Source organism: Camelus ferus, chromosome 7 (genome assembly GCF_009834535.1).
Source record: "Camelus ferus isolate YT-003-E chromosome 7, BCGSAC_Cfer_1.0, whole genome shotgun sequence".
NCBI lineage: Eukaryota > Metazoa > Chordata > Mammalia > Artiodactyla > Camelidae > Camelus > Camelus ferus.
Window position 1 is genome coordinate 77,687,281 of NC_045702.1, and position 15,006 is coordinate 77,702,286.

The 15,006-nt window shown below is 36.6% G+C and overlaps 1 protein-coding gene across 1 annotated transcript in view; it reads right to left on the reverse strand.

Annotated features, from left to right (window-relative positions):
- COG5 (component of oligomeric golgi complex 5) overlaps window positions 1-15,006 on the reverse strand; it is a 237,564-nt gene that overhangs the window by 60,127 nt on the left and 162,431 nt on the right. The window contains exons 12-14 of the mRNA XM_032484216.1: window positions 9,640-9,844; window positions 2,679-2,840; window positions 155-254 (exon numbers count right to left, since the gene is read on the reverse strand). Coding sequence (XP_032340107.1) covers window positions 155-254; window positions 2,679-2,840; window positions 9,640-9,844 — 467 coding nt within the window. The remainder of the gene's footprint in view (window positions 1-154; window positions 255-2,678; window positions 2,841-9,639; window positions 9,845-15,006) is intronic.

Sequence of the window (15,006 nt, forward strand, 5' to 3'; positions counted from 1 at the left end):
ACTGGTTTAAACTTATAAGAAAGTTTCAAAATTTCACTGTAAAATTTTCCAATAAATTAATACTGTCAATTCAATATTTATAGTCAGTCAAGTATTGTATAGTTCGTGATTTTAAACAAAATTATGAAAGTTTACAGAAGAGAGTATCACTTACCAGCTGTTCTGATTTTACACCATACAACTGGATGGTCTTTGCCACGTTTTTTGACACCGCTAATGTGAGGTTTGCATCAACAGCAGCTACATTCAGTTCACTGGAGAACACACAAACAGACTTTAATTATTAGCAACATAGTTCACCAACAAAGTAAAGAACAACATATAAACCTACACCGAATAAACAATGTGGTGATTCTTTTTATAGATTTCACTGATTCCTTCTAAGAATTGATTGCATTGTTTCATTTTCCCTCCTAAATTCAGCATTAGAAAAAAGTGCTCTGAAATAGTTTGGTTAATGACCAGTTTCTCATTCATAAAAGCATGTCATGTGTGGGTTAAGGCTGTGATTAAGAGAGCAAATTGTGTACAGATTTTTAAAGTAGCACTCTTGTTAATACTGATAAGTGCAATTAGAGACACTGCGTATCACAGACATCTGCAAGGAAATGACAGCTTTTGAATGGAAATGATGACCTGGGAAGGACATAAGCTAAAAATATAAATTACATGATACATAGAGGTACTCAGTTTCTGCAGAAATTATGCCAATTCATGCTTATTTTGATAGAGTAGCTTTTTAAATACATCAAAAGCAAAACAGAGATTTAATTTGAAATTTGAAAAATCTGAATTGTTCAAGCATTTCTTTGTCATGCTTATTTTCAACTTTAACACTGGATTAATTAGGACGTTTGAGCTGATTGCAAAAAAAAAAAAAAAAGTTTTACAAAGACCACAGAAAGTATACTAGGAGTTAAAAATTGCATGAAAACCCATATATATAGCTCTGATTTTGATACAGATTGTGTTGAACCTGTGGATCAGCTGGTGGAGTGTTGCCATTTTAACAATACTGGGTTTTCCAGTCTATGAACATGAGGTATCCTTTGATTTATTTGGGTACTCTTTAATTTGTGTCAAAAATGTTTTGTAATTTTCAGTGTACAAATCTTGCACTTTCTAAAAAATTTATTTTAAAATACTATATTCATTTTGATGCTATGATAAATGGCCTTGTTTTCTTAATTTCATTTTTACATTCTTCACTGCTGGTGCATAGCAATACAATTGATTTTGCAAGTGATCTCATATCCTGCTATGTTGCTGAAATTGTTTATTAATTCTAATTAGTTTATTGCACATGCTTATTATTTTTTAAACTGGCATTTTGGACAGAGTATTATGGACCTGTTTTAATAGTCATCAACCAATAAAACACTTAATCTCAAAAAAAAAGAAAAAGAAGAGAAAAAGAAAACCCATATACAAGTAGAAAGCAAGAAAAGTAATTATTGTCTCTGAAGTAGCAGAATAAATCTTGGCACTTTTCAGATTCTCTTTATGAAGAAAGTGAAGGACTTTGAAACAACACTAGTGCATAGGATGTGTGACAAAAATGCCCTTTCATATAACAGTGAGACACAATTTATAATGCTCACTTTGACATTCTATTAAACAATGGAATAAGTATGCTTCTTCAAGTTCCACATTCTAATTGATTATAGCGTTGTCAGGCTGCACAGGGGAATGGGAGAAATACCTCTTTAACATTTCCATAAACAGGTCAAAGAGATCAAGTTGAATCCAGGACTGTTTTTGTCACTATCATACCAAACAGATAGTGGAGACATTACGGTAAAAAAATCTAGAGTCAGGGCACTGGAAAGTCCAGATAACTGTGGAGGGATTTAGGATCGAGATGCTGGGCAATCCAGACACTGCATAGTTGTGTTTGCAGCTGGAGACATGCTTATGTATATTACACCTGTGGCTCTCACGTGCCTCAGAATCAGCATTTTCAAATTTGTGATCTAACAGAATCTAGACTTGGTCCTCTATTGCCTAACTGCTATTTTTACTCCTCAAAATGTTCACCTATAAATGTATAGACTTCCTGTTACGACACCGTGTTGGCTATGACAGGAACTGAGATAGTCACTAACTGCAAATTAACCCGGGTAGCTGAGAAGTATCTAAAGGCAACAGTACAACTACACTGTCTGCAAGCATCCAGGTGGCACCTCTGTCAGGATACCTTCCCTTCAGAGAGTTTTAAAAGTTGTCACATTCACTTAGAAAGCTTAAAATAGCAAACATGAGGAGGCTAATCAGGATTATAATCCTTCTATGCTCTGAAGTACTTTCTGGATTTAAGATGAAAAACCCCATTAATCTCTGTAATTTGTAAAACTATTTTTCTCATTTGTAAAATTATTTTTACACCTACTTTCCAGTGTAATATTAGAAATCGACTAAGGCATAAAGAATTAGGCTGGTTTACTTTATATCCCTGACAAGATACAGAATAATTATAATTGCCTATTTTTAGACTGTATTTAAATGGTCTTATTAATTGGAATCTCCAGTACTTATATGTGCACTCATTCACCAAGACTCTTGATTCAATTGCCAGACTAATTACTTAAACAGTCTGAGATAAAAACGTACTGTCATCACACATCACTAACAAACGTGGCAGGGATTTTACTGCACGCGATTATATAAAAAATACATACCTTGTTATAGTCTTAATGATACCTTCAAGTTCATCAGCAGAAGGAGGATTACGACCACCAGGGGGAAAAACCAAGTTGATGGGATCAAAGAGTCGAGATAAAGATTTTGATAGATAAGCAGCCTCATAGGGTTGCAGAGAGTCTTTCAAAGCCTTTTCTGGACTGTGGGAGTGAAAAAAATGAACTTAAAATATATAAAACTAATGCTATTGTATTAGGTTGTAAATGCCTTTCTTTTCTTTTTTGGGGGGGAGTGGTTATTTATTTTTAATTTTTTTTAATGGCGGTATTGGGGGTTGAACCCAGGACCTCCTGTATGCTAAGCACACACTCCACCACTGAGCTACACCCTCCTCACCTTGTAAATGTCTTTCTTAAAAACATATTTCCTATACAAAATGTAATTCTATTGAAGAAAATTTAAAAATCTGTTTAAAATTGTATATATGGGGGGTGGGTATCAGTGGTAGAGTGCATGCTAAGCATGCACAAAGTCTTGGGTTTAATTCCCAGGACCTCCGTTAAAACAACAAATAAACAAACAAACAAACATTTAAAAAAGTATATATACATTTATAAATACTTTTCATAATTACACATTTATTAAGGAATAAACTTTTTAATTTATACATAAATCCTAGGTATAAATGTACTGTAATATGCACCAGTACCCACTGTACCCACTGTAGTAAATTTGTCACTTGAAACTAAAAGAGTAACATTAATTCTAATGGGGCATGCCTTCACAGAGCACACAAGGCAAGTCTGCAGAGACCTGTTCTTCACTAGCTCAACCCTTTTCACCCACAGCTGCCCTCTCATAGGCTCAGTGTCTGAGAGGGAAGTGCGAAGGTATAGGTTTTTATCAACCTTCTAATATTAAACTGTTACTATCAAGAATGAAGACAAAATAAAAAGTATTTGTCAAAGTCATACAACCACATAAATACTCCCAACTGGAGTTCTAAGCTAATTAAGTTTTACAGCATTCTTCACAAGCTAGAATTCAGCCTTGAGACACTTCTTTCCATCTTAGTCCTCCCACGTCTTCAATTATTTGCGTTGCTTTTTATTTAGCAGTCCATCTATTGGACCTTACATTTTACCGTTGACAATTGCTATCAAGTATCTATAACCAATTTTTCTTTATGCTTTCTTACTCCTATAGTTAACTCTGTATCTTCTCACATCACTCCTGTTTATGATCCTTCTTAACAGTCCTTCCACTGTCTTAAAAACAAACAAACAAAAATCCCTCCTCCTAAATGTTAATCTTGAAAACACCTGACCAGCTCCTTCATGTATAGGAAATCTGGCTTTCTCCATTTCCACACTTCCTGGTCAACCGACGAGACCTGGAGGTCAGAACACTCTTGGCTCCTACATTATAATTCCAGTTATCTCTTACCACTTTCTCATTCAGTAAATATTTCACTCAACACATAGTTCCTGAGAATACTGTACCAGGCCCTTGTTAAGTGCTAGGAAGGCAGAGATTAAAATCGCTTTACAGTCTAGGGAAGAAATGTGCAGGTAAAGTGCTGACTATAACAACTTCTACAGTGGATGCAGATAGAAAGACCACAGAGGGAACAGGAAAAATTAGCGTTTCAATCTGTCTGAGTCAGTCCCCTAATAAAGTCCACACCAGCTATTTAAATGTCTTCCCTGTTTGTGCTCCTGTCACTTACTGACCTTAAGAAGCCTCTTCCCTCTTCTGCATAAATTTCAGCACTAAATTATAAGCACTAATATTCTTCCTGTTCTCCAAGTCTGCTGTAAGGATCTTTGGTGATTACAATGTCAAAACAGACAACTTTTCTACTACGTGTTCTGTATTAGAAGTCTATGTTTATTTTATAGTTTTACCATGGAGCTTCCATATTTGAGTCATCATTCTGAACTGCTCCACCTCTAAGATCTACAAGCTTGAAGACAACTTTCCACACCCTGATTTGCCCCTAGTTCCTTCCCTCCTACAAATACTATTAAATTTCTACATTTTGGCAAGTACTTCCTAGATGCAGGAAATGCAGCAATCAAAGCCAGGTTAAAAAAAATTCTCTGCCCTCTTCAAGTTTATATGCTTATGAGAGACACACACACACAAAATTAAAAATTTTAAATGAGTTAAATATGGAATACAATGGAGAATAACAAATTCTAAGAGAAAAATGAAGCATGAAAGGCAAAGAACTTCTTCTATGCAACTTTAGATAGGACAAGGCACAGGAAGGCTTCCTGAGAGGATCTGAGGGACAAGAGGGAGCAAGTGAAACAGGTTTCCAGGGTAGGCACTTTCTGTGAGAGAAGAGCCAAGTGCAAAGGCCCTGAGAAGGGACCCTCCCTGGCTGTGTCTGCCAAAAAGTTAAGAGGAGCAGAGCGCTGAAGGGGTAAAAGTACAAGATGAAAACACATGGAACAAATCACGCTGGATTTTGTCTATCAGTGAAAGTGCTATTTTACTCAAAAGAACTTGCTCTCTTGACCTCACTGTGATCAGTGCTAGGGACCCCTTTCCCATGCGCATCCCCCATCAGCCCACCAGGTCTCATGTCCTCTATCCGCAGCTGACCATTTCAAGGTGTTCTTGTTAGCATCCTCATTTTTCTAATTTACCTTTGTTTCAAAGCTCTTAATGAGAAAATCTCATTTAGATGGTCTCTACGTCTGTCACTAAGCTGCCCAAGTACTGCAGAGAAAAAGTTGTTTATACTGAACACGTATGCAAATCCCTTAACTTCAAGAGATCTGAAGTTCAAGGCATTAAAATTCTACCTTTGCAGCCCCCTTCACTCTCTACAGGTGATCATTTGCCTCTACTTTCTACTAAACCAAAACCAGTGGCAGTGACCTTAGTCAGCCTGGCACTTCTCAAGGGTTTTTTTTTTTTTTCTCTGTAACTTCATCTACCCTCTGTAGCTTTATTTCTTTGTTCATATCAAAACATCACAGGAGAAGTGAACCTAGCTCCTTCTTTCCTCTTCTCTCTTGTTAAAAAAACTGTTTCATTGAGATTTAACTTACATTCAGTTCAACCATTTAGAGTGTGCGATTCTCTGGTTTTTGGCATATTCACAGGTATGCACAACCATCACTATGCTTATCTTTGAACATTTTGATCACCTCCAAAAGAACCCTCATACCCTTTAGCTTTCACCCTCTGCCCCCTCACCCCACCCCCAGCCCTACACAAACACTAATATGCTTTATATCTCTATAGATTTTGCTATTTTTGACTTCCATGTGAATAGTATCATACACTGCACAGGTTTTCTTTCACTTAGCATAATTTTTTTCAAGGTTCAGTCATGTTGTAACATGTGTCCGTACTTCATTCCTTTTTATGTCTGAATTGTATTCCACCGTGTGGATGCACATGTGATTATTCATTTGTCTGCTGATGGACATTTGGGTTGCTTCTATTTTTTGGCTATTATGAATGTTGCTATAAACAGTTGTGTACAAATATGTGAGTGAACATATTTTAAAAATTTTGTTTAATACATTTAATTTTTATTGTGATAAAATATACATAACACGTGGGTATTGTGCACCAAAAGGAAGCGCCCACATACTGATCTCAGCTGTGTGAGGCACAGCCTCAGCTAACTGGCAGCCAGGGGCAGGGGGAGAGATGCTGCAGCTCGGCTCCTCTTATGGAAGCAGCCCTCCAGTGCGGAGCAAGGGAGGGAGGGAGCCTTGGTTCTGGGCTGCCCTAGGCTAGAGTGGAGTCCATGCCTTGCTGAGCTGGGAACAGGGAGGGAGGAAACAACAGTCCTGGTTCTAATGTCACAGGCTCTTAAGGAATTCTTTCTGCCAAATTTTCATAATTTTTTTTTGAGTAGATTTTTCATTTGCTGTTTGCTTTTAAAACCACTTTCAGAGCCTTTAAATCGGTTTTTATAGTTTTCACCAGGCTCACTGGGGAGTGGGTGAGAGAGTAAGGACTACTGTCACCCTAGAAGTCAGTCTTCTCCCATTCTGTCTTTAATCAATTCTAATAATGCTTTTGTATCTACCATTCCACGTCTAGGTCCTGAACAACTTATTTTTCTGTATCAAGAGGTCAATTCTCAGTTCTAAGCTTCTTCAACTTTTCAATAGCCTGTGACACAGTTAACTATTCCTCCTCCAACTTAATGAGCTCATTCCTTGGGGTTGCAGACAACTTTGAGTTTTCCTCTTCTCTCTCCATATTTTTGTCTTAGGCTTGCTGGCCGCCTCTCCTCTGCACAATCTATTAATATTGGAGTGCCTAACTAGGGCCGAGGGCCCTTTCTCTTCATATCTATCTTCCCTGTGGAATCTCCTCCAGTGCCATGATTTCCACAGATCTGCACAGTGATGACTCTCAGCTATCTTTTTCTAGCCCTGATTCATACTCAACTACCTTTGCAACAACTCTATTAAAACATTATTTGCAACTTCAGTTCAATAGTTTCAAAAGAAAAACCTTAAATCAGCACTGCTCCATAAATGGAATGATGTCTTCCAGTCATTACAGTCTTCTCCCAACCTGTCCAAGCTTATCCTTGATCCTTCTCTTCCTCTCAAATCCAATCTATCAGCAAGTTCTACTGACTTGCTCTCTGAACTGTATCTTGAATCACTGGACCAGTTCTTACCATCTCATCCACTCATCCTACTTCAAGTCATTACCATTTCTTGCCTGCATAAACATAGCCCCCATTTCCCACTTCTCTCTCCCTGTGGTGAGCCTCCCCCTTAGTTGTCCACACAGAAGCTGGGGTGCTCATTTTAAAATGTTTATCAGTTCATATCATTCCTCTGTTTAAAAGCAATGGTTAACACTGTTTTGAATAAACTCCAAACTCCCTATCATGGTGTAAAAGCCCTACATGATCTTACATTTCCCTTCCTCTCTGACCCAATTTTATACCCTCCCCTTTTCTTCATTCATTGTGTTCCAGCTTTTTATTCCTCGACCTCCCCACCTTAATTTTTGCAGATTTTAAATATGCCATTCTCTTTGCCTGCAAAAATATTACTCCAAATCTTCCGTGGTTGATTTCTTCACATTATTTAGATCTAAGATCAAACGTTACCGTCTCACTACAAAAGGCACTCTATCATATTATCTTGTTTTATTCTCTTCATAGCACTAACGGCTCTCAAAAATTTAGCATGAATACCCAATGATGAAAAATGCTAACCTGGTTATCTGTGCCTTGATTCTATTCTAATTCTTCTAAGGCCCTGTTCCATTCATTACCTGTTTTCTTTCTTGTATCTCCTATCTCTTCCTCTCTCCACTGGCTACTTCTAGCTATAAACAATCTCAATTCTTCCTCTATTGTTAAAAACAGCAACAACAACAAAAACCTTTCCTATGGATCAGCTAACATAGTCAAATTTATGTTTTCTTCTTTGCCTCACTTCTCAAAAGAACCTATAAAATCTACTATAACAAACAATAAGGTTCTAATGTATAGCACACAGGGAACTACATTATCTTGTAATATCCTATAATAAAAAAGAATATATATATGTATAACTGTATTACTCTCCTATATACCAGAAACTTACACAAAACTGTAAGTAAACTATACTTCAATAAAAAAAATTTAAAAATGAAACCTATTGTATTTGTTTCCTTATTACCCTCACTAATTTTTGACTTTCTAGAATATAGGTCATACCTCCTCTTCCCCACCAACTACTTTACTGAAGCTAGTCTCCTAAGGGTGACAATGTCTCACTAGTCAAAACACAGTGGTTTTTTTTTTTCATTCTGAATTTTTCCTCTACATTGAATTTACTGCCTTTCTCCCTACCCCTACAAGTTTACATATACTCATTTTAAATCAAAGCAGAAAATACAAAATAAAAACTCCACCTCCTAGAAGTAACACACTATTACCATTTGCTATGAGTATTTCAGACCTAAGGTGCAAGTATATGAATTTAAAAATAAAACAGCCGAAAATAGAATGATACTGTATATGCTATTTTATATACTTGTAGGTTCAGTCGTCTTGTCTCCTCTTCCGTGAGTCCTTACCGCATCTCCATGTTTAGCATGAAAGAGTAACTGACGAGAACAGTCTCATATATCATTCCATCCTACCCTCATGCCACTAACTTTGCCAGTCAAAACTAGTACATCCTTAGCAGACAGAACTTCTTACTACAGTAGATACAAATTCAACTATAAGTACTTAGAAAGAAAAAAGCTGAAAGAGAAACAAACGTTAAAACAGCATTCATAAACCTATCCAACGTTTTTCTTACAAGGTAGTTGATAAGGATTTGCTGTTACTGAGTCAGTCTCATCATAATAAATATGACTCTAGTGTTTAAAGAAGGTGTGCAAACCAGTCAATTGATTTGGTGCTCCAACAGAAATCTGAAAACAATACTCTTTCTCAATGTGGGGGGAAAAGCTGGCCAATTTAAACTTCCTGAGATGGTACAGTAGTTTTCAATGTGGCTCTTAAATAAGGCTACATATGCTGTACTTCACGAATGATCAAACAGATCTGCAGGTTTATTGCAACTCTACTTAGTATTTTCCCATGAAACTAAGAAACCGATCCCAGCGTAAGACGTATTTTTGCTGTAATTCCTCAACACACCAGTTCCTCTGATATCATATTTATGCCACTGGTCAATCAGTAACAGTGCCATGTGATGTAGTCACAGGTATCCTAAAATATCAGTTAAAAGATAATAACTACATATGCTCATCTCTTAGCTTCTATTCACCTTGCTTGGTGTTATACTTTAAAACGAATTCTAGTTGGGGACCAGGCTGCCAGGATAAAGTTTGACTTCTTTAACTTCTTCAGTTAAAAATGTTGTGAAGTCTTTTAAGGTAAACAAATAAATAATAATCATTAGAATGTTGAGAAGATTAGCATTTTCCCACTTTCTAACTTACAATAAAAATAAAACACAAAATCCTTAACATGCCAACAAACAAGTTAAACAAACATACTCATAATCTGGCTTTTTGGGTAAGAATCCATCTTGTGTGTCATCTTCCATGTACTGCACGTCAGCATACAGGTCTGTAGTTCCACTTGAATTAAATGTTCCTTGAATACTTTGGCTGTATTGTTGAAGACGCTTCCATAAGTCATTATAAAGACGCAACAATTTAGGGTATTCTCCTTCAAATGCCTGCTTCAAAAACATAGAAGCTGCCAAGCAAAATAGTAACTTGAATTACCTTCATGATAAAATAATAAAAAGAAGCAAAAAAGAATTTCTTTTGTACATGAAGATGGTGCTACAAATAAGCGTTTGCTATAGGACAAACCAAAGATGTATTCTAATAAAGCCTTTCGAGATAATGCTAGTAACAGTAATCTTCCTTCCTATCTAATGTATTTGATATGTGGACCATATTTCCAAAATTTAATATAAAAGGACATAGACAAATTGATAACTACAGCTGAAGATTTCAATTCTCCCAATAAATGATAAAATTAAGTCCAGAGAAAATCAGGAAGCATATAAAAAAAACCTAAACACCACAACTCAGAATTTACTTAATTGATATTTATAGAATATTTCATCCAAAACAGCAATGTAGCCATTATTTTCAAGTACACATGAAACATTTATGAAGATTGATAATTTCTGACATCAAGAAACAATCTGAGTAGATTTAAAAGGTTTCAAGTCATACAAAGTATGTTCTCTAATCAAAATAGTTTTAGATGAGAAATCAGTAACAAAGATATCTTTTAAAAATCCTGGATAAATATTTGGAGTGGAATTGCTGGATCAGTTCTATTTTTAATTCTTTGAGGAACCTCTGTACTGTTTTCCAGAGTGGCCACACATTCCCCCTAACAATGCACAGGGGTTCCCTGCTCTCCACAACCATATCTTGTTATTTCTTATCTTTTCGATGCCAGCCATTCTAACAGGCGTGAGGTAGTATTTCATTGTGGTTTTGATTGACATTTTGCTGATTAGTGATGTTGAGCATCTTCCCATGTACCTGTTGGCCACCTGTATGTCTTCTTTGGAAAAATGTCTGTTCAGATCCTCTGCCCATTTTTTAACTGGACAGTTTACTTTTTTTTGTTATTGAGTTATATAGGTCCTACATATATTTTAGATATTAACCCCTTATCAGATATATGATTCACAAATACTTTCTCCCATTTAGTAGGCTGCCCTTTCATTTTGTTGATTTCCTTGCTGTCCAGAAGCGTCTATGTTTGATGTAGTCATGCTTGTTTATTTTCCCTTTTGCCGTCTTTGCTTTTGGAGTCAAATCCAAAAAAAAAAAAAAAAAAAATCATGAGATATGACTATGTACCTGTTAGAATAGCTAAAATTTAAAAAAACAAGTGTTGGTGAAGATGAAGGAACTGAAACTCTCATACATTGTTGGTGGAAAGGAAAAATTATATATCATTTTGCAAGAGTCTGGCATTTTCTTAAATTGTTAAAGATGTATCTACCATATGGTGAAACCATGCCTTTTCCAGCTGTTTATCCAATAGAAACTAAAGTCTATGTCCATTCAAAGACTTATATATGAATATTCAAAGCACCATTATTTGTAATAGCCAAAAACTGGAAACAACCCAAATGTCCAAAAACAAGTGAATGAATAAACAAACTGCAGTATATCTGTACAATGGGATACTCTCCAGCAGTAAGAACGCACTACAATATGGATGAATCTAAATATAATCACGCTGCATGAAAGACACATAAGAATCCATAATACATGCTCTATCATTCAGTTTGCACACAGTTCAAGGAAGTGTAAACTAATATACAGTGACAAAAAGCTGTTCAGAATTCAGCTGGGGAAGGAGAAAGGAGACGGCAGGGAGAGGAATTACAAAGGGGACAAACTTTCGCGGGTGATAAATATGCCCATTGATTTTAACTGTCTTGACAGTTTCATGGGTGTGTATATGTGTCAAAACTTACCAAACTGTACACTTTAATTATGTTTAGTTTATTGTATGACAATTATACTCTAGTAAAATCCTTTTTAAAAAAAAACCTCAGAAAGGACGTCTTTGAAATCCCCCCCTCTCCCCGACCCCACGAAGTAGCAATTCACCATGGCCCTGAGTGTCCCTACACATTCTTGCACGTTCTGTAATAATGCGAGGCCCCAGCTGCTCGTCATCCAGGCCATTTATCAGGTTTGTATTTGTAGCAAGCAAATCTGAAGGATGAGGTAACCTCGCCCTGCACACCGAAAGCAGGCTTGCTTACTGCTTAAGGCAAAAGTGGTAGACTCTCCAAGCTTACGGTTTTCACCTGTGATGCAAACTCAGCACACATACCCTTCACAGGGGCTCAAATCCTGTCTCCCCAGGAGACCTGAAGGCATGGAGAACCAACAGACAATATGCCAACGCTCACGCGGCTTGCTGGGTTGTGAGTAATATTCCTTCTGCTCTGACTCAGGAGACTTAGGTCTTCCGACAATATTGAGAAAGCTTTGGGAGGCTAGCCTTTTTAAGCAGGACAAAATCTCAGATCCTTCACTGTACTTGAACTCTTCTAACCTAAACCATATTCCTTTCATTACACTCCCATAACAATCTGTTCTTGGCCTCCTTTGCATTTACCACAATTTCTAATTTTGTTTAAAGTATGCTTCCTTTACTTGACTGTAAACTCCCTGAGGACAGGGACAATACTTATTTTCTTCAATGAGTATTTGGTATTTAGTACAGTGCCCGAAGTAGTAGAAAGTAGTTCTATATAGGACAAATCATTGTGGAGTGTTTCAGATAGCCAAACTTTGATCGTTTTATTTCAGTAAATGTGATTAATCAGTTCTAAGCTACTTAAGTGAATATACTTCAAGCTTATAAATAAATATTGGGTGTTAAATCTTGAAGCTAAATTCTACTTTACTTTCTTTTAAACTAATTATCAAGTGTTCCCATTGATTACCTATAAACTTGATTATAATCAATATTTGAAGAACACATATTGCACACCTTAATAATCTAACAAATCACTTAGAAAATGACAGGTTACTAATTGACAGTTACTTAGTAGTTCATTACTCAGCTTATGTCCTTGTGTTAGCAATTGCTTTTTTTTTTTTTTTACAGTAACTAGTGATTCCAACATAGGCACTAACATGGAGATAAAACTCATCTTTATTCCCAGTACCTTGTTTCACTTTCTTTATAGCAATGAGCACTAGAAGAAACTATTTATTAGTTTGTGTTGACTACCATCCTCCTTTAGAATGCAACTTTAATGAGAACAGGGGTATTATTTGACTTGTCTCTGTATTTCCTTTACCTAGAATAACACCAGGCATTGAATTATTGAATGAACAAACAAACTGCAGAAAGAATGAAGAGGGGTCTAGGTTTGGAATGAAATCATTTCCCCAGATTCTAATAGCCTAGTCTTAATTGCCTCCCTCCTCCCATTCCCCTTGGTTCAAGGCTTCAGAGGACAACCCTAATATCTGCTTATCCCAGAGCTGCAGCTCTTATAGTTCTTGCCTTAGTCTTGAGTAGCTGTGCTCACTCTCAGCCTGTGTGTATGCTTCTGCTACTGCATCTCCCTGTCGAAAGACTGAGTACCCTGTCTCTAGGCCACTGAGAATGGGCATCACTCCTTAAAACTCCCACCAACATTCAGATGACCAAACTCTGGGCAATGCGAAATCTGGAAGGTAGATTTATCCACTCAACAAATATTTGCTGATCATTTACTATATGACAAGTACTGCTGTAACCACTGCATATGCAGTGGTGAACAACATAAGCCAAGTTCCTACCCATAAGGAGCTTACACTCTAGTGAGGGAGAAAAACAATAAACAAATCATTATGTATCATAATGTCAGGCAGCCTTAAGTCTCTGAAGAGTAATAAAACAAGGTTAGAGGACAGACAGTGATAGGAAGTGGGATTTTATTCACTGCAGATAGGGAGGACTCTGAGTGAAGCAGAGATTGACCCATTTGGGTACTTGGGGAAAGAATTCAGAGGGAAGAAACAGCAAAACCCAGCAGAGACCACTGCTCTTATTTTAACAACTTGACATGCTCTTTAAATATGTCGGCCTGAGAGAGTCCACCTCCATAGCTAGGTTGAGTCCCCCCTTTTTAAGTACATTGCCACCTATTTCTAGTTCATTCCTTTCCTAACTGACTCAGTCCCCAATAAAAACTGTCAGTCTCGCACCTGAATCACCGTGCATTATGAAAGTAAAGGAGGCCAGTAATACACTGGGTTCGATAGGTCTTAGACAATATTTTGTTTCATAACTGCATTAGACATCTATTACTACATAATAAACTGCTACAATATAGCTGTTTATTTAAAAAAATACATTCATTATCTCATAGTTTCTGTGGGTCAGACATGCTGGGTTGTCTGCTTCAGGGTCTCTCACAAGGCTATAATCAGGTTGTCAGCAACTGCTGGAGTCTCATTTGAAGGCTCAACTAGGGAAGGATGTGATTCCAAGCTCATGTGGCTGTTGCCAGGATTCAGCTCCTTACAAACTGAATTGGATTGAGGGTCTCAGTTCCTAGCCTGCTTACGGCTGAAGGTCAATCTTAGTTCCCCGCCAAGTGGACCTCTCCAATATGGCGGCTTATTTCATCAAAGCTTCTAATCCAGGAAGGCAACAGAGAAAGCCTGCTACCAAGATGGAAGTTTTGCTCTTATGTAACATAATCACATAAAGGACACCCTCTTTGCATGTTCTATAGGTTAGAAGCAAGTTGTACCCACACTTACGGGGAAGAGATTAGCAAGGACGTAAATACAGAGGCAGGGATAATTCGGAGCTATCTTAGAATCTGTCACAATAAAATGAACCATACTTCATTCAAATCAACAAAAATCATATAATTATAAAAGTCAAATGTTGAGGCCATATAGTAGTCTGGCCAATAACTACTTTTCAAATATTGAAATATTATGGACTATATTACTCTTTCTTTATATAAAAGTTTTATATAATAAAATTATTTAAAGTATTGTTGAAAAAACAGCCCAAGCAAACTACAGAAATAGTTCAGAAGTAAACTAAAGTAAAGAATAAAATATGGGTAAGTCAATTGCACCCAAGTTACTGTTTTCCCATTATGCCTAAAAAGAACTTTTTTCTAAGTTTCAGAAACCTATGGTCCAAGACATATATTAAAAGGTAAAGAATGTTTATATGAACTAAAACTAGCCACAAATTCATTTTATTGAGGATTAGTAAGCCTTTGATTTAATTTTAAAATTATGATTTAAAAAGCTAAAATCAGAGTAGAAAACAGACCTTTATAAAAATCAGAGAAACTCCATTTAAGATGAACAGACATTAAAATGCAAGTTTTAAGTGAAAAATTT